The sequence below is a fragment of the Lithobates pipiens genome, unplaced genomic scaffold, assembly GCF_037356315.1.
Source record: "Lithobates pipiens isolate NorthernLeopardFrog02 unplaced genomic scaffold, aLitPip1_a1.2 Scaffold_22, whole genome shotgun sequence".
Classification (NCBI taxonomy): Eukaryota; Metazoa; Chordata; class Amphibia; order Anura; family Ranidae; genus Lithobates; species Lithobates pipiens.
This window is the reverse complement of record NW_027507784.1, coordinates 260,848,717-260,869,622: the sequence shown is the minus strand read 5'-3', so window position 1 is coordinate 260,869,622 and position 20,906 is coordinate 260,848,717. Positions and strand designations below refer to the sequence as shown.

Here is a 20,906-nt window from a genome sequence, read left to right as displayed (position 1 = left end):
GAAGACTTATGCTGCATACACATGACCGGACTTTCCGGCAGACTAGGTCCGACGGAATCAGTATCTGAAAATCCGATCGTGTGTGGGCTAATCAGATCATTTTTCATCTTAAAAATCCAACAGACCTAGAAATAGAACATGTTTCAAATCAGTCCGACGGACTCAATTCCTATCGGGAAAAACGTTCATCTGTATGCTGGTCCGATGGACCAAATTCAATGCAAGGGAAGCTATTGGCTACTGGCTATTGAACTTCCTTTTTTAGTCCCGTCTTAAATCATCACGTTCAAAATGAACGGACTTAGTGCGTTCGTGTGTAGCCAAGTCCGTTTGTTCGGAAAGTCCGTTGGAATTCCGCCGAAAGTCCGTCGGGAAGACCATCGGACCTAGTCTTCCGGAAAGTCCAGTCGTGTGTATGCGGAATTAGAATAGTATTGTAGCTACTAAATGCATATTTTTGTATTAGAGTTATGTGTTAAATTGGGTACAATTGATCAGAGATGCAAATATTTATAGTACCTGAGCTTGATGAAAAGCTCCCTCAGATATTTTGTAGCGGTCAAGAAACAGCTTCACGTAATAAAAATTAAATATATGGTTCATCATTCCAGCTCCTAATGTGGTCATGGAGTAGGCCAGAGCCAGCCTGTTAATTCTGAAGGGTAACGTCATGCTTAAAGTTCACCTAAGGAGACATAAACAGAAGTAAAGCAGCATTACCAAAAGGATCTTTGTTGTTACTACGAGAGGAAAAAAGGCTGTGAAAAGAAACATATAAAAAGACTACAACTGTTGGGGTCTTCTGAAAATGTGAATTGCCTGGCTGTAACTATTTTTTAGGTTTCCCGAGTCATTTTTCTGATGTTTATGCTGCCTACATTCACCCCTATTTAGCTTATATGTTTCCCAGATCACTTTTTCCTCTGTTTAGATGTTCCTGCTTTAAAACGGGGTTGGACGCATTTGCATGCATTTAGCTACATTTCATGACTAGGCCATTTTTTGCAATACGGCACTGTGATACTTTAACTTACAATTGTGCGATCGTGCGACGCTGTACCCAAATAACATTTCTGTCCTTTTTTTCGCACAAATAGAGCTTGCTTTTGGTGGTATTTGATCACCTCGCCAGTTTTATTTTTTTGTGCTATTTACAAAAAAAAAACGACCATTTTGAAAAAAAATAAAAAAAATTTGACTTTTGGCTATAAAACATTCCCAATAATAAAAAAAAAAGTAAAAAAAAAAAAAAATCTAAATTTCTATCTATTTAGGCCAATATGTATTCTGCTACATTTTTTTGGTAAAAAAAAAAATCCCAATATGTGTATATTAATTGGTTTGTGCAAAAGTTACAGCATCTACAAACTATGGTATATTTTTTATTTATTTTTCTTTTTTACTAGTAATGGCGGCAATCAGTGACTTATAGCGGGACTGTGATATTGCGGAGGACAAATCAGACACCTAATGTACACTTTTGACACTTTTTGGCGACCAATGACACTAATACAGTGATCAGTCCTTAAAAATATGCTTCGTTACTGTACTAATGACAGAGAAGGGGTTAACATCAGGGGCGATCAAAGGGTTAAATATGTTCCCTAGTAGTTGTTACTAATTGTGGGGAGGTGCTTTGATTGGGGGAATGTAAAGATCCGTGTCCCTGCTTAGCAGGAACACAGGAGCAGCACATTCCCCTCTCACAGAATGGCGATCTGCCTTTGTCCTGAACGATCGGTGGGTCCCGGCGGAAATTGCATCTGCCAGACATGCTGATTGGCTCCCACTGTGTCCAATCGGACCCACTGATTGGCTCCCACTGTGTGCTCCAGACCCGGAAGTGTCAGATCACGTACCAGGTACGTGATTTGGCACAGAGCGGCCGTCCTGCTGCAGTAAATCTACAGTGGGGCTCAACCTTTTAGGGCCAGGTCACACCAAGTGAAGTTCTGTGCACTTTTTTCTGCACTAAAAATGCATGCACAGTGTTTTCCATAAATATTAAACAATAGTGATGCGCTATAATCAATATTCCACCCAAAACCTAACGTACAATGTGCAAATTGTGCAACATGGTAAGTACAACAAAGTAACCATAGGGGGAGAAACCACCACAAAAACTCCCCCACCGCTTTAACATCTACAAATGGTGCCAAAAATAAATATCACTACCTCAAGTAGCAAGAATAAGTGAGAAATAATTTATCCTGAATTAATAATCAGAAATAAATAACCAAAAGATTTAATAATTAGTGTTGAACCATTAGCAAAACGAAAGTGCAATGTGCAAACTGTGCAATATGTGCTATGTAATAAAGTGAAACAGGGGGAAGGAAATGTCATAAACACCCCCACCACAACAACAACAAACAATGATTCTAAATAAATGGTACATCAAACATAGGTGTACATTATATCAAGAAGAAATACCATAAATCAGTGTATCAATCACTGTGAAACAGGTAAATTGTAGCCAATTTAAAAATCGGAGGAGAATGGGAGGTCATAAAACTTGTGCCAACTGTGCAATAAACTATATGCAGCAATGTGAAAAATAGGGAGAAATCACCACAGAGCCCCTACTAATAAAATCTCAACAGTAATGCTAAATAAAAAGGCCTTAAATATGCATGTCCAGTATAGCAGAAATAGATAAGTGCATGAATAGCCACTCCCGAGCGCGTTAGGCTTTCAGCATGGTGGATTAGTCATTCCCGAGCATACAAGCTTCACCATAATATGTTGTCCAGGTGGAGTGCTCTAACGGGTTACTGCGTTGCTAAGCTCGTGGATGGGTATTTGTTTATAGGAAACAAGGGATAAAACATATCATTGCGCAATGCTATAATATTGTAACGCAAGGATTCTAAGTTGTATCCATTTACATTGTTTCAGTAGAAGTAGCGCTTTAAGAGAAATGGTCAGACAACACCGCTAGTCCATGCAGCATATCACTTGCTATTACTATCATGTGCTGTCGTCACAGGCTCTGCCTCCCTACGCGTTGCGTCACCGTTACGTGAATTTTTTAAGGTGACGCAATGCGTAGGGAGGTGGAGCCTGTGACGACAGCGCACGATAGTAGTAGCAAGTGATATGCTGCATGGACTAGCAGTGTTGTCTGACCATTTCTCTTAAAGAACTACTTCTACTGAAACAATGTGAGTGGATACAACTCAGAATCGCAGAATCGTGGATACAACTCAGAAAAGCGTTACAATATTATAGCATTGAGCAATGATATGTTTTATCCCTTGTTTCCTATAAGCGAATACCCATCCACGAGCTTAGCAGCATGGTAACCCGTTAGAGCACTCCACCTAGACAACATATTATGGTGAAGCTTGTATGCTCGGGAATGACTAATCCACCATGCTGAAAGCCTAACGCGCTCGGGAGTGGCTATTCATGCACTTATCTATTTCTGCTATACTGGACAGGCATATTTAAGGCCGTTTTATTTAGCATTACATGTTGAGATTTTATTAGTAGGGGCTCTGTGGTGACTTCCCCCTATTTTTCACATTGCTGCATATAGTTTATTGCACAGTTTGCACAAGTTTTATGACCACCCATTCTCCTCCAATTTTTAAATTAGCTACAATTTACCTGTTTGACAGTGATTGATGCACTGATTTATGGTATTTCTTCCTGATACAATGTACACCTATGTTTGATGTACCATTTATTTAGTATCATTGTTTGTTGTTGTTATGGTGGGGGTGTTTGTGACATTTCTTTTCCCCTGTTTCACTTTATTACATAGCACATATTGCACAGTTTTCACATTGCACTTTAGTTTTGCTAATGGTTCAACACTTATTACATTTGTTGGTTATTTATTTCTGGTTATTAATTTAGGACAATTTATTTCTCACTTATTCTTGATACTTGAGGTAGTGATATTTATTTTGGCACCATTTGTAGATGTTAAAGTGGTGGGGGAGTTTTTGTGGTGGTTTCTCCCCCTATGGTTACTTTGTTGTACTTAGCATGTTGCACAATTTGCACATTGCACTTTAGGTTTTGGGTGGAATATTGATTATAGCGCATCACTATTGTTTAATATTTATTGATCATGGTGACTGACCACGTTAAAGTGTTTGCAGCTGTTTTCATTTATGCACCTTCCACTGAGGATCCATATTTGCACTTTAGTATTTTTGTTTTTCAGTGTTTTCCAATGGCTCTAGTTCACACCGTGCAGTCAGTTTCCGGTCAGACAGAAACTGACCGGAAACTGGCCCTTTTAGAGTGAGGGCCACTTAAAGGAGAAAGACAACCAAAGCTCGTTTGGCTGTACTTCTCCTGTGGATCACATAAGTGCAGTTCATTCTGAAGCCCGCTGTCAGCTGACATCACAGAGCTGGTCCAGGCTTGGGCAAGATCGCGACCATATGGTCAGAACCCACCCACATGCCTGGACCAACACCCGGCTCAGCCTCTCACCAAGCCACTGAGAGCTTGAGCTGGCCGCTCCCACCCCTTCCACAGCCTAGCACTCCAGTGAGCGCATGAGGGGGGGAGGGCAGAGAGCCACTTTTTGCTCAGGGAGCCCATCTTTTTTTTTATATTTAATAGCATAATAAATATTTTCCTCCTGCAGCAGCTAAATGTCAGCAGAAGGGGGATGAGGAGAAGCTGGTTTTTAACAGTTGCAGGAGGAAAATGGAAGGGATTCGGATATGGTTCCTGTATTAGCTGCCCCTCCTGTCCAAGTGTAAAACAGAATGTGACAGGGAGGCTGCACGGGCCCCCTGGAGCATGGGATGGGGTCACCATTGCAACCCCTAGTGCTACACCAGTGGTTAGGGGGTGTAGTAAAGACATGTCTCAACTATGGGGTTTTACAGCTCCCCAAATGTAAACAAGCTCTTACTGTCTGAGCCTATAAGGCTGCTTTCACACTGATGCGCTGTAGTTTACCCATATTTTCCTGTGGGTGTGGTACACTTTCTGATCATGCAAAATATAATATAAAATATAATAGAAGTGGGCTTGTTTGAGATTGAAGGCCAAATCAGAAAGCTCTGAGGGCCACAGGTTGAGCACCCCTGCTTTAAAGGATAAGCTCACCTTTTGTAAAATGTTACACCCATATTCAGGGTGTAACATGTTACGAACGGACTAGCCCCCGCACCTCCCTGATCCCCGCTGTGATGGCTAGTAGGGTTTGTCTCCCTCCCCACTAGCTGTCACAATTTAAAAAAACCGTGGCCAAGCGGGGCTCCGTCCACCTGGCTGCATTACTGATTGACAAGGCTCTGTGCATAGAAAACTAAAAGGTCCAGAAACCTTTGGGGCTGTTGGCTTGTAGTTTTTAATGAACTACCACGGCGCTGTGGTAGTACGTTCATGCTTCCTGTCAGATTGTATCTGCTTGCCCGTATTGAAAGTATGGGCAGGCAGGGCGCGTTCGGGGTGTGGCCGGATGGACATGGGCGTGAGTGAGTGAGCAGGAGTGCGAGTGTGTCCGAGCTCCTAGCCTCCGCCCTGCGATGCGAGGAACGTAGCTCGCTGGTGGATACAGCTGCCGCTCCCTGGCTCCCTCTATCGTAGCTCCGTAACGAATGATTGACTTGGAGCGTGCATTATCACGACGGCTGCCCAGCACGGACGGAGATCATTGGAAGAACCCGAGGAGGACTCCGCGCTAGGTTTCGCTACTGCGGGAGATCCGAGGATAGACAAACGCTTACAACGCCGCACGAGGACACGCGGAGAGAGCACTACGATCGCCTCGGACGAGCAAATCTCCCGGAGACATCCGCCAGCTCTATGGATGAAAGAACTTTGGTTGCAGTGTGGTGAGAAACGCTATATAACTTAGCGGGATGAAAGTTAAGAACCTGTGTAGTAGAGACTTGGTTACTTCTTAATGTTTGCCTCTCCCTATCTGTTTTACTTTTGATAATCGCTGGCTGAAGCAAGTCTACCCCATAAATATAAATACAATTAATGTAGGATTCAGGTGCCGCGCGCTTGGCGAATTGGCTGGCCCCCCCTCAAGGTCCTTTTGCTGAAAAATCGGGCCTTTTTGTTGGGAGAATTGATTTAGCGATACAAACTGCTTTATTACTACCTTCCGCTGGTTTGGTGACTCCTTTACGTGGACCTTACCATGCTTAGCAAAAGAGCGATAGAAGATACATCCCATGGAGAGGGAAATCAAAAAACACGTGCTGCCAAAGAAAAGCTAAATCAAGCCTCTGCGGCCTTGAAACTCTAGCGCTTTGCTCATGCAACTTCCCCAGGCAGGAAAGTTCAACACCATCCACCAGGTCAATTTAAAACGCAGGGGCCAGTGGGGGACAGAAGGAGTGCAGGTCGCCCTTCACTGGATCCTGGTACCCCACTGCCGGGAGGTGGGGTAGGTGAGCCATCCCAGGAGGACAGTAGTACGGCCCAAAAACCTGGGGGGGGTGGGGAACCGACTTTACGAGAGATACTGCTGGCGGTTAATGACTGTAAGAATTCTATTTCTGGGCTGGACAGTCAACTGAGTAATATCCAAAATGAACTGCACGTTATGAGTCAACAATTAAGCAATACCATCGACAGAATAGACGCCCTAGAGGGAAGATTAAGCACGGTGGAAGATGAATTATCTCCCCTCCAGGAAAAAATAGCCACTCTTCAGAAACAAATTGTCGCACAGGCATCCAAAATTGATGACATGGACAATAAGAACCGCAGGAACAATGTGCGACTAATTGGCTTGCCAGAGGGAAGCGAGGGCTCAGACCCCGTAATTTTTTTGGAAAATTGGTTTAAGGAATTACTGGGAGATGTCTCCTTCTCCTCGCCCTCCCGCATCGAAAGAGCCTACAGAGTTCCTCCTAGATCTCACTTCTCGGAGGGACGCTGTAGGCCAATGATATTGAAATTTATCAATTATAATGATCGAGTGATCTTGATGCGGAGGGTTAGGGGATTGGGAGACATCTTCTACAAGGAGACTAGGGTGTCATTCTATCCAGATTTTTCACCGGACTTACAGAAACTGAGAGCGGAGTTTATTCCTGTTAAACGCACCCTGAAATCGCATAAGATAATGTATGCCCTATTGTATCCAGCCCGACTCCGAGTGTCTGCTTTGGGCTCAACAATTTTCTTTAACTCCCCGCAGGAGGCCGTGAACTGGCTGGAGGAACACAAAGAGGCCCTTTAATGATACTTAGAGTCGGCCTGTATTAGCCCTTTTTTTTTATTTATTTATTTTTTGTTACTGGGGGGGGGAGAGGAGAGGTTGTTTTTTCTGGAAAGGCGGGAAGAGGGGGGTGTGGGGGTTGGGGGGGGGGGTTGTAAGGGGGAATGTAAATTTTTGTATATGTATTTTTGAAAATAATTTAGTTTATGTACCCATCTTGCTGAAGGATTGGGGAGCCTTAATGCTACAGCTGGTTGTTTTGGTGAGATGGGCAAAACGATATGATAAATTGATTAGTAATGGGGTAAAATACTATGGAGTATAGAGCACTGCGATATCACAAAGTAAATTAATAGCCTATATAATTTCACATTTGAAGCAGTAAACGAGGTGTTATGGAAGAGTTGGGAGGGGGGGGCTGAGGGAGGGGGAGGAGTAAAAAGGAAGAGGATACATCCCCCCCCTTTTTTTTTTTTTCTTTCTCTTCTTTCCTTTTTTGCATTATGAGAAATTGAGTACTATAAGATGAGTTGTTTTGTATATAAAGACACGGTTATAGACACGGTGGGAAGGTGGGGGTGTGGGGGTTGGAGGGGGGTTGTATGAGAGAATATAATTATATGTAGGTATGCTATTGGAAACAATTCTATTTGTGAACCCATCTTGGTAAAGGGACGGGGGGTTAAATTGTTGCCGCCCGCTGCTCGAGCAGGGTGGGGGAAAAATGAAATGATTAAAGTTGAGGTATAGTACTATGGATATAGAACACTGTGATGCCATATGGCGAAAAAATAGCACACACAATTCTACACTAGAAGGGGTAATGAGACTTTATAGTTGAGTTGGGTGTGTGGGACTTATATATAAGCTTTTTTTTTTTTTTTTCCTCTTCGGTAGGGCATGATGGGTGCTACGGAGGGATTACGATCCCACCCTATAAGAATTTTGATGGGGAGTGATAAGATCACGTGGGGGGATGGTGAGCTCGGACACTTTTTGAATGGGGTATGATTATACCGGCTACAATTGAGACCCCTAAGGTCGGCTCAGATGGGCAGGGTTGGGTGGGGGGTGGGAGGGAGGGGAGTCTTCGAACACACGCTGTGAGTAACGGGGCAGCGATGAGGGGCAGGCTGAGAAGGGGAGTGGCGATGGGGGGAGGAAGCGGTTCCCTCTCCCCCTACCCCCTCCCCTTCATGGGCATATTAACCACTGGAGTCGATGAGTGGGAGGAATATCATTGGAGTCGATGGGTAGGTGGAATATAACCTCGTGGAACGTGAGGGGCTTGGGAGACCCTAAGAAACGGAGGTCTGTGATGTTGGAGCTGGAAGGAAGAGGACCTGGTTTACTTTTTTTGCAGGAAACCCATCTGACTCCAACTACGGCCCCTCTGCTCCATGATCGGAAATTCCAGGCATACTACCACTCCTTTTATTCATCGTACTCCCGCGGCGTGAGCGTGTTGGTATTGAAGGGCACGGATTTTTTATGTAAAGAGTCCCAGATAGATGGGGAGGGGAGATTTGTTTTCTTGCACTGTCAGGTGGCTGGGCAAGAATGTATTCTAGCAAATATCTATATACCCCCTCCTTTCAAATTAGAGGTTATGGATAAATTTCTCATGTTCAGCCTGGGTAAAATGGGTGTCCCATGGATAATTGCTGGGGATTTTAATGAAACTATAGATAAACGCCTAGATAGATTTCCTTGTCCAACTGGGAATAGAACAGGTCGATTATACGAACTTCTTATGGAAGTTGGTTTAAGAGACATCTGGCGTATGCGACACCCCCAGGATAGGCAGTACTCCTGTTTCTCTAGTACCCATCAGACGCTGTCAAGAATAGACATGGGCTTGGGGAACAATGAGGCAGTGGGAGTGGTGGTAGACATAGAATACGGGGTACGGGGGATCTCAGACCATTCCCCTTTGGTTATAACTTTGAACACAGGAGAGTGCGCCCCCCTGAGAGAATGGAGAATAAACCCCGCTTGGTTGGAACTAATTGATAGATCCAATCTTTTAGGAGATCAAATAGGGGAATTTCTCCAGACTAACAGGGGGACAGCGGCATCTGGAGTGGTTTGGGATTCCCTAAAAGCCTTTCTTAGAGGAATACTCATACAGAATATTGCAAGGACAAAACGGGAATCCCGAGACCAAGAGGGGAAAATCCGAAATGACGTTATTCAGGCTGAGAGAAAGTTTGTGGAGGATCCATCGCCGGGGAAACAACAGATTTGGGAGGATAGCCAACAGATATACAAAATGGCACTTCTAAAAAGGGTAGAAAATCAACGCATTTTCCAACGCCAATATTATTTTGGCGAAGGGGAGAAGGTGGGTCGAGCTCTTTCTTTATTGACTCGCACCAATAGCCCCCCCACAGGAATACAGGCAATTAAAACACAGAAGGGTGACCTTGTCTCTAGGCCCTCCAAGGTTATGAAGGTGCTGGGTGAGTATTACAGAACCTTATATAAATCAAACAGGTATTCCCGTGCTTTCAGACCAGGATAAATTGAATTTAGATCTACCACTTACTTTGGAAGAACTAAAAGGTGCAATGAATAGTATGCCCAATTGTAAATCTCCTGGTCCCGATGGCCTTCCAGTGGAAATTTATAAGCGATACAGCGAACAGCTGATCCCGGCACTACTGGAAACGTTAAACTATGCACTAGAGGCGGGGGAACTCCCCGCTTCAATGAGCGAGGCTAATATCACTTTAATCCTTAAAGAGGGGAAGGACCAACATGAGGTCTCGTCATACCGGCCAATATCTCTGCTATGCTCAGATATAAAAATTCTAGCCAAGGCCCTAGCAATTCGTTTAAATAGTTGTATACATAAATTAATACATCCAGACCAGTCTGGGTTTGTCCCAGGCAGAACAACTAATACTAATATTAGAAGGGTTTTTCTAAACCTACAAATACCTAGAGATAGTGATAACCCAGGTGCCATACTAGCGTTGGATGCCGCCAAGGCTTTCGACAGCCTGGAGTGGGACTATCTTTGGGGTGTATTAGAACGCTTCGGCTTTGGCCCCAAATTCATCCAGTGGGTAAAACTACTATACAGGGGACCCAGGGCCAAGATTAAAATGGGGACCCTATTTTCTGAAGTGTTCTATCTAGAAAGAGGTACGAGACAGGGATGCCCGCTGTCTCCCCTCCTGTTCGTGCTAGCTATGGAACCCCTGGCTGTGATGGCGAGAACACGCTCGGACATCCGGGGATTCCGGCGCGGACTAGAGGAGGAGAAGCTGGCTTTGTTTGCAGATGACGTCTTGTTTTTCCTTGACGATGTGCGCTTCACTCTGAATAGGGTAGTACGGCTGATGGATGAATTTGGGCAGCAATCAGGTTTGGTCATCAATTGGAGTAAATCAGCCCTTATGCCACTATCGGAGTTTGAAGACCAAACATCGTCTATAGTTGAGGGACTAGAAGTGGTACCCAAGCTGAAATACTTGGGTGTCTGGATTCCCAGAGAGATAGACCAGTATGTTGAGGAGAATCTGGCACCATTATTGGCAAAGCTGAAACAGAAGGTTAATAGCTGGTGTCGCCTTCCCCTGTCGGTGGCGGGGCGTTGTAATTTAGTAAAAATGATTTGGCAGCCACAGATCCTATATATCCTCCACAATTCCCCAGTCTGGATCAACCAGAAATGGTTCAACAGACTGGAGGGATTAATTCGAGAATTAATATGGAAAAAGCGACAGCCTCGGATTCGGCTGCGAACGCTGCAGCCCCCGGTGGAAAAGGGAGGAGTAGCGCTGCCACATTTAAGAACATACTTTCTATCAGCCCAGCTCCAGCAATTGACTGGGGCTGGACTGGAAGAGGGTGGCTGTCCAAATCATAAATTGATGATTAATAAGGCATATCATAGAACTCTAGTTGAAGTTCTGGAGGCTAATTCATTCGTTTGTAAATGCCCCACCAATACCTTGGCGAGGAAAGTATGGCAGATAGCTAAGCAACTCTTGGCCTATGGGGGGGTAACTGAGTATACCCCCCTATGGAACAACGGAGAACTGGCTGAACTAAACTGTATAGCCCGGTCCCAGGAGTGGGAGAGGAGGGGGATTAGAAGACTGGTGCATCTCTACCAGGGGAACACTATGAAATCTTTCGAAGACCTCCGCCAGGAATACGACATCTCCAATAAAACATTTTATATATATTTGCAAGTGAGGCATGGGATACATTCACAGTTTGGCACACTTACTATTGAGAGGACAAAGAACCCCTTGTTACAGAGATTTCTTGAGCAAGGACAAACAAAGGGCCAGATCTCTAGCTTGTATACAAAACTCAGGGATAAAGTTTTGAATGGAGAAGGACCGGACAAGAGCAGGAGGGGATGGGAGGAAGACTTGGGACCAATTGAGCAGGAACAATGGGATGAGATCCTAGCACAGGGGAATTTGGTGTCTATCTCCCCATCGCAGCGTATGTCCCATAAGCTCTTCCTATATAGGGCATACTATACCCCCAAAAAAATGCGGAGTATAAGCAATAAGTCCAACGGGGAGTACCCTAGATGTAGAGCACCAGGAGATCTGCTCCATATGGTATGGAAGTGCCCAAAACTGTATCGGTACTGGATAGAAATTGTGCACAGAATAAATAGAATTTTCAATACCACCTTAGAACCTGAAGCTAGGACTTGTCTATTAGGGATTATGGAAAGGGGTGGAATCTCTGCTGCAACAAAAACATCTATATTAAGATGCCTGTACCAGGCCAGACGCTTAATTGCGATGAATTGGCAGGCAAAGAATTCTCCAGCACTGCAAGCATGGATAAATGCCATCAATTCCATAATTTGGTGCGAACGGGCAATGTATATTAGACAAAATAACCTTAAAAAATTCAAGCTGCTATGGAATCCATGGTTGAGGGACATCGACTTCCCCCTAGATGAGATAGTGGAGGATGGGACCTAGAGTGCACCTGTTGGTCTCAGGCCGGGGGCGGCCTGGGAGCCTACTGGAAGCTCCCTATTTCTGTCCCTGAATGGATTCGCCACTCCGTTATCGGCTATCCAGATAAGCTTGTTTGGATTTAGCAGCGTGTGTTTGAAGAACAGGGGTATGGGGGGGAGGAGGGGTTAGCCCTATAGGGGCGTTAGCGATAATTAGAGGGATAGCTATGACTACGTCATTTGCGTTAAGCAGTTTCTTTGGAAGAAAAACTTGGTATTTTTGGCTGATATGTATACCCCCTCTATGTACGCAAAACTATGTTTTATTTATGTATGTATAAGTGAAATTTCTTTTTCAATAAAAAACAATTAAATTAAAAAAAAAAAGTATGGGCAAGCAGACACACCAACAGATCTGCCGGAGAATTGCATTTTTGCTAGTGCAATGCTTTACAGGTTCCCAAAAAATAATAATACTACATTTTTTACCCTAAAAAAAAAGTGCATTAAATTTTTTTACAAAATGCTAACTTATCCTTTAAAGCCTAACATCAGGTTTTAGTAAACTTGAAATACTTTGGACCAAGCTGGTCCAAATTACTGATATCCGTCACTAGCACATGCAGAGCCTGGGAGTGTAGTATGAACTGTATGTAGCAAGAGCTTCATACACTATACAGCTGTGTTCCAGCAGAGGGATGGGGACTTTCTCTCCCACTTTCTCTCCCACACTGACAAAATCAAGTCAGGCCAAGTGCTGAATGAATACAAAGCTTCCTCTGATTGGTTGAAGTGGAAATTGTGAAGTTATTCACCCACCTTTACGTCTCAGCCAATTAGGGGAAGTCTTGCATTCATTCAGAGAATACAAAACTTCCTGGAAATGGCTGCCCAGCACTCAGCGCGACTTTATTTTGTTCCGACAGCAGGATGGGAACTCTCTGTCCCGCTGCTGAAACACAACGCTGTAAAGTATATGAAGCGGAGGCTACATTAAGTTCATACAGCACTGACAGCCGCTGCATGTGTTAGTGAAGGAAATGATTTGATTGGTCCAGCTTAGTCCAAACAAACTATTTAACGCTCACTAAACAGTTAAGCCTCGTACACATGGTTTGATTGTTGGCAGAGGATTGTCTGTTGACAGACTGCTGTAAATTGTTACCGTTAGTACGTTCCTTTAGACAATTGTTTTCCAATTTTCAGCCAACAAATGGCAGTCTAGTAGCGGACAGAGGCTCCACGTCTGATTTTCGTATGCTCAGTACAAAAATGTCGAAAGTACAAACATGCATGCTCGGAATCAATGCTCACCAAACACAAAATTAGCAGAAGGGGCCCAAAGGGTGGCGCTCAAGAGCTGAAATTCCTCGTAGTATGTCACTACGTTCATGTTTGTGGCACGACAATTGTGTAATGTTAGTATGCAAGACAAGATCCTGGCACATGCCCTTTTGAGAAAAAAAAAAATCAGACGCTCGGTTGGCCAACAATCATACCGTGTGTATGAGGCTTTAGGCTCGGGGTTAAATTTCAGTACCATTAGCGGTAACCCCAAGCCACACTCGGGATTGCATTGCAGGATCCTGGTGCAGTGTACTTACCTTGTCCCCAGGATCCTGCGATGTCCCCCTGAGTGTCTGCGGGCTGTGTCCTCCACCCGATGCCTGTGTGCCGGGCTCCGTTCCCTGCGAGCGTTGCAATGCATGGGGGCGGAGCCCGGTGGCAAATTCAAAATTCATAAACACATACAGTACACTGTAATCTTACACATTACTGTATGACATTATTTCACATCCCTTTTGTCCAATGCCCTGCATGCAGTTTTATATTATATATACTGTTCTTTCTGCCTGGAAACTGGAGATTGGCCATAGCAACTAAAAAGTGTCCCTTTATGTCAAAAGTGGTTTTAGACCAGCTAGAAAACAGCGATAGTAAATTAGAACACTTGGAGAATTGAGCGATAGTGAATCGTGGGGAAATACATTTTATTATTATTATATTATTATTTTTTATAAATATTTATTATATTATAATTTATGATTTTGTGTTTCAAACTTTATCATACCCGGGATATCTACTAGACTCTTGTTTGTTCAGATTTAAGTGTGTTATTGCTAAGAATTACAGGCCTACAATATAAAAAGCCAAATTTCTATGAAAAACAATTGTACCGCTTTGAGACGCAAAAATCGGACATAATCATACCGCCAGGGAGGTTACACTAGAATGCCAGATCTAAGACAAGGTGGTATGAGAATGGGGGTTGTGTTGCTTGCTGTGCTTATGGGGAAATACTCCCAAATTCTACCCAAGACAAGCATCTGGTCACTACTGTATATCACCATTCCTACAAAGAGAAAGGTGGAAAAACAGACCCCCATCAACCAGATTCACCTCAAAGGACATGTTTGCTGTTCTCCTAACCCTGAACTCCTGAGGGCTGGCTTGAAATTTTAAACTCCCTACCTCAGCATAAAATGTGACCTTTACTTTCAAAAAATATACAGTATGTGTGCCTTGTAACTGGAGACGGCAGCTTGCATGAAAAAGGCGCGCTTTTTAACTAGAATGCACTTTGAAATTTAAAAGCACTTCCATGCATCATCTACATCTTGTACATCTAAATGTCCATGTATCTTTTGGGACAAGCATAAGCCGCTCATAGAGATGGACATATGCTCTAGTGTAAAAATTCCAGCGTTTTTCTGCACACGGGGAACCACAGTTGGCACATACAGCCAGCCTGTTGGAAAGCGATGCGCAAACTGTTGGCGCTATATAAATCCTGTATAATAATAGTAAGCAAGGATGGCGAGGGAGTGCCTACAGCACAGAGTGTCTGAGTGAAGAGAACTGGGTGCCAGGCAGCGAGGGATAAGGTAGGTAAAACAGCTTAACATTCCCCCAGAAAAAAAACAAGCATTTAAAACTTCCAGTGGAGGGGGAACTTTGGATTGTGCCCATAGTTCAGCTTCAAAAAAGATGTAACACTGTATTTTTTTATTTATTATTGTACTGTCTCCTATAGGACATAGCACATGTAACACTTTGTTCCATGTAGCTTGGTGCTTCCTATCCCTAGCTATGAGGTCCAATCTGCACCCTATTTCCCTTATGCTGCGGCCGATCCAACAACAGCTAGGAAGGAGATGGACGCTGCATAAAGGCAGTTTGTCTCTGAGCAATTTTCCCTGACAAACAATGACAAGAAGAATGAAGGATGTCTGCCTTTACATTCCTCTTGCCGTTGCCTGTCTGGGAAAAATGCTGAGAGCTAAACCAAACTGCAGTTTTGTAGCATCCGTCTTCTTCCTAGCTGTTGTCAGATTAGCCCTGGGGTGGAAGGGGGGTGCAGGTCAGACCTCATAACTAGGGCTAGGAAGCACCTAGCTGCATGGGACAAAGTATTACATGTGCTATGTCCTGTATAACAGTGGTCATCAACCCTGTCCTTAGAGCCCAGTAACAGGCCAGTAGTCTAGTCTGTATCTCCCCATGGTAAATACATAAAACCTGGCCTGTTAGTGGGCCCTGAGGACAGGGTTGATGACCACTGTTGTATAAGACAGAACAGTACAAAAAACATAGAACAGATCTCCTTTAACTCACTTTACTAGTTCATGAAAATGATAAAAGCAAATAACTTACGGCTGGAGGAAACCTTTCGCTGAGAACGCAACATTTCTTATCCTGGTTTGCTAAAATGGAATTCAGGCACCAGGATTGCCTGAAAAGTGATCCTTCCCAGAAGCAGAGAGCATGAGGCTGATGCCACGGCACTGATCACATGACCAGCTGTAAGCTGTTTTCTGGAGAACCATTTTTTGCACAAATTATGGATTTTAGACCAGCAATGATCATTTAGCTGTTTTGATTAAATAGGTCAGAGCTGTAGCCTGACTCCAGATAAAACTTTTTATTTTGTTTGGGGCAGAGAAGGGTTAGAACTCCCTTCGCCACAGGGACAGGAAGTGAGGGAAAATCAACCCTACCAAACAGAAATAAAACCGACAGGAATTTTCTCTCATCTCCACTTTATGAAAATATTGGCATGAGTTAGACTTTAAGGGCCCATTACCATTTTTGTGGTGCCTTATCACATGTGACCATGCCTGGGCTCATGCCTAATCAAAATGTATATACCATGCATTTTGATGCATTGGCAATAGGTATGAACAAGCCTTAGTCAACGGCTGAAAACACTCCTACACCCCAAATTCTAAATCTAAAAATACATTGAAAACACACGTCAACACACATGCCAAATACACAATGATGTATGGCAACCTGCCTAAAGCTACATACATGCTTAAATGCCCCTCTACGCACAGATGTGAAAGAAAAATGAGATGTAAATGAAACAAGAGTGTCAGTGGAGAACAAAAGTCTTACTCCAGACAGCATGGCTAAGGGCTCGTTAACACTAATGGTTTAGGGGTGGTAAAACCCCCATGGCTGAATTGCGTCCCCCCACCACCACCACTCCTCCTTAGCTGCAGGGGCTGCAGCCAGGGGTGTACACATGCCATGGCAGGAATTATACCCCTATTGTTTTCTGTGAGCCTAGAGTCCAATGAATATGACCCATTCAATAGAATGGGGTCACTGTGCAAGCAAATGCAAGTTGCAGTACACTAGTGCAGGGTTCAAGGGGTCAAAGCAGCCGGTAAGGAGGCGATACAACACCTCCTAACCGCCTGTCAAATGCTCTCCTCGAAGAGCGACCTGAATGCAGTGTGCTCTTCAGAGATGAAAGCTGCTACTTCAGCGCAATTTCAAAGTCACACATCAATGCGATTGGCATTGCCAATTTTATTGCGGCTTGCGACTTCATTTAATAGAAGTCTATGCAACTCCCAATCAAAACAGTACAAAGTAGTGCAGGAACCTCTTTCCTAATCACTGTGACATGCCATTGCTGGCAATAGGGTGTGACTTATCATGCGATTTGAAGCTGTCAAATTGCATGAAAAGTCGCACCGGTGTGAACAGGGACTAAGAGTTAAAATTTCCATCAGACTTTTAGTTCTGTGTGTGGTCCCATTAGGGCAGGCTTTCTCAACCTTTTAACTCTAGAGGAACCCCAAAAATAATTTTCAGGTCTCCAGGAAACCTTCCTAAAACCAAATCATCAGGGCTCAATGCTCCTTACATTGGTGGTCAATAGAAAACATGTCCCCCTTAAAGTGGGGTTCAGAATGCCACCCTTAAAGACAGCTAAAAAGATATTTGGTGTCATGCTGCTGGCTTTGCTACGTGGTGCTGAATCTTGAACTCTGTAGGCACCATCAAAAAGGTGGTTCATCAGCCACAGCTCAAGGAACACCTAGCAACTTCTGGAGGAACCCCAGGCTTCCAAGGAACCCTGGTTCAGAATGGCTGCATTAGGGCGATTGTCCCTCACGTTTCATCCATGTGAAGCCTGTAGAAGAAATGGAGATTGAAGCTGTCCCAAGACACAAGCAACCAAGTTGTAGCCCTTCCAAACGCTACTAAATCTGTTTTTGGTTTTGTATGTGTCACCACTGGCGAGGTTTCCCATCACTTCCTGTTCTGTGGGCGTTGTAAAAAGAAAAATGTCAATATGACACTTAGCCAGTTAGCACTATAAATGTTCTCTTTGTAAAGTGACGGGAAAAATTTAACACAATATACAACTGGGCTTTCTGTGGCTTCTGAAAATGGTTTGAAATAATTTTTAGGTGTCTGTCAAAAAGCAACACTTATTACATAATATGTAAAAAAGAAAAAACACGTTGGGGATGACTTACTAAAGGCAAATAGACTGTGCACTTTGCAAGTGCAGTTGCATTCATTTTCCCCAGAGCTTAGTGAATGTGGTAAAGCTTCACTTTGTAATGAACACCCAATCAGGTGCAAGAAAAAATAAAAACAAACAGCATTTTTGCATGTACATGATTGGATGATGGAAATCAGCAGAGCTTCCCCTCCTTCACTAAGCTCTGGAGAAAAGTAAGGCAACGGCGCTTGCAAAGTACAGTCTACTTGTCTTTAGAAAATCAACCCCTTTGTTTTAAAGGGGTTGTAAAGGTTCATGTTTTTTCCCCTTAATGCATCCTATGCATTAAGGTGAAAAAAACACGTCAGTCACCGCCCCCCCCAGCCCCCTCATTTTACTTACATGAGCCCCGAATTTCCATTGGCACGTTCCCACTTTCCCTCTCTCCACGGGTTCCCAGCTCTTGATTGGATAGATTGATAGCAGTGCAGGCATTGGCTCCCGCTGTTGTCAATCAAATCCAGTGACGCAGGAGGCGGGGCCTGAGTCCTGCATTCGGCCTCTATGGATGCCGAATGTTGGACTCGGGAGCGGGGCCGCAAGGTGATCCCCCGGGAGAGTGCTTTTCCTAGGGGGTTACCCGATGCAGGGAGGAGCCGCGAGAGTTGCCGGGGGACCCCAGAAGAGGATGTTTGGGGCCACTCACAAAACAAGCTGCACAGTAGAGGTAAGTATGATATGTTTGTTATTTAATTTAAATAAAATACCCTTACAATCACTTTAAGACAAAGCACACTGATGTAAAACAAGTATACAGAAATATACAATTATTATAATGTATTCAATTTTTTTCATTATTTGTATGTGTGTGTATATATATATATATATATATATATATATATATATATATATATATATATATATATATATATATATATATATATATATATATATATATATATACACACACACAGAGTATATATACTGTACATAGATAGACATATATAAACTATGTATTGCTTTGGATAGAATGGGGATAAGTTACAAGTACTGTTGAACTTTCATAGCTTTCTCTATCCCTGATAAGAGGATTTCCCCCACTTCCTGTCCCGGTGGCACCCAACTTTGGAACAGGAAGTAGTGGAAATTTACCCAAGTCAGGCAGTAAAAATCTGAAAATTGTCAGGTTTGAGTTTACTTCTGCTATGGTGTGACTGGGACAGGAAGTGAGAGAATTCCTCACCATCAAGGATTATTAGTGTTAATATTAATAATAGTAATTAAAAATCCTGAGTAATAATAATAATCCCAGATAGGAAGGATTTCCCTCACTTCACATCCCAGTAACCCCAAGGCAGAAGTGAGCTGAAATCTGTGTAAGGACCACTGTCAGATTTTTACTGTCTGAACTGGAGAGATTTCTCACCACTTCCTGTCCTGAGTTGGATGACACTGAGACAGAATGTAAGGTCAAATTCCCCCAGAGGGGACATAGAGGGCAATAAAAACTGGCACATGTTCTAATCTACAAAACTAAACACGTTCTGCTAGAATTACACCAGGATATGAGTCATCTATGGCATAATACAGTCATTTGTATGCAGACTGGTGCTGTGGACAATCTAAAGCAGGGATGTGCAAACTTTTTCAAAGAGGGCCAGATTTGATGAAGTGAGCATGCCTGAGTGCCGACCATTTTGCCTGACATTCTTTGAACCTTTAAAATGAAATGCAAATTAACGAATACACTGGCCAACAAGAATTTTCTTGCCTTTGTGGCTGTGTGTGGTGAAAAGTCTAAGGATGAGCTCAGGCATGTTATTTGGCAACATTGTATTTATCAGCATATAGCACACACCTTCACTTTAAGAGAGAAGTTTCAGGAAGAAACTTACATTTTAAATAAAGAACTGTGAAGCAAAATAATGCTCAGTGCCCATCAATGCAGCCTAATCAGTGCCCATCTGCAGCCTCACCATTGCCATGAATTCAGCCTCACCATTGCCATAAATTTAGCCTCACCATTGCCATGAATGCAGCCTCACCATTTCCATGAATGTAGCCTCACCACTGCCATGAATGCAGCCTCACCATTTCCATGAATGTAGCCTCACCACTGCCATGAATGCAGCCTCCTCACCATTGCCATGAATGCAGCCTCCTCACCATTGCCATGAATGCAGCCTCCTCACCATTGCCATGAATGCAGCCTCCTCACCATTGCCATGAATGCAGCCTCCTCACCATTGCCATGAATGCAGCCTCCTCACCATTGCCATGAATGCAGCCTCCTCACCATTGCCATGAATGCAGCCTCCTCACCATTGCCATGAATGCAGCCTCACCATTGCCATGAATGCAGCCTCACCATTGCCATGAATGCAGCCTCACCATTGCCATGAATGCAGCCTCACCATTGCCATGAATGCAGCCTCACCATTGCCATAAATGCAGCCTCACCATTGCCATAAATGCAGCCTCACCATTGCCATAAATGCAGCCTCACCATTGCCATTAATTCAGCCTCACCACTGCCATGAATGCAGCCTCACCACTGCCATGAATGCAGCCTCACCACTGCCATTTATGCAGCCTCACCACTGCCATGAATTCAGCCTCACCATTGCCATGAATTCAGCCTCACAAGTGCCATGAATTCAGCCTCACAAGTGCCATCAGTGCAGCCCGATCTGCAGGATCGGAGGGGACAGGGAGGGGGGCAGGAGGGGTGCCAACAGATTACATACAGGAGAATCTCCTGTTTACTCTGCGGCGTCTTTAATACAAAGTCCCGCCTCCTATGATAGACAGAACACTGGCCCAATGCCAGCCCAGGAGACGGGACTTCCTATTACAGAGGCCGCTGAGTAAACAGGAGAGATTCTCCTGTATGTAATCTGACGGCACTCATCCCGCCCCTTTCCTGTCCCCTCCAAGGCTGCCAGAATGATAAATACCGTATATATCTTTTGTGGGGACCAAAAAATATATATATATCCAAATTACCAGTGGACTTTGGACATGCCTGCTCTATAGTATATATGTGTATTAGCAAATCATAATCA

The 20,906-nt window shown here is 43.8% G+C and overlaps 1 protein-coding gene across 2 annotated transcripts in view; it reads right to left on the bottom strand.

The window, feature by feature from the left end:
- The window catches only part of LOC143924610 (transmembrane protein 180-like), a 104,939-nt gene that overhangs the window by 81,822 nt on the left and 2,211 nt on the right, over positions 1-20,906 (bottom strand). For both annotated transcript variants that reach the window (XM_077449004.1, XM_077449005.1), the window contains exon 2: positions 520-685. In XM_077449004.1, the coding sequence (XP_077305130.1) occupies positions 520-672 (153 nt within the window). In that variant the 5' untranslated portion in view covers positions 673-685. The remainder of the gene's footprint in view (positions 1-519; positions 686-20,906) is intronic.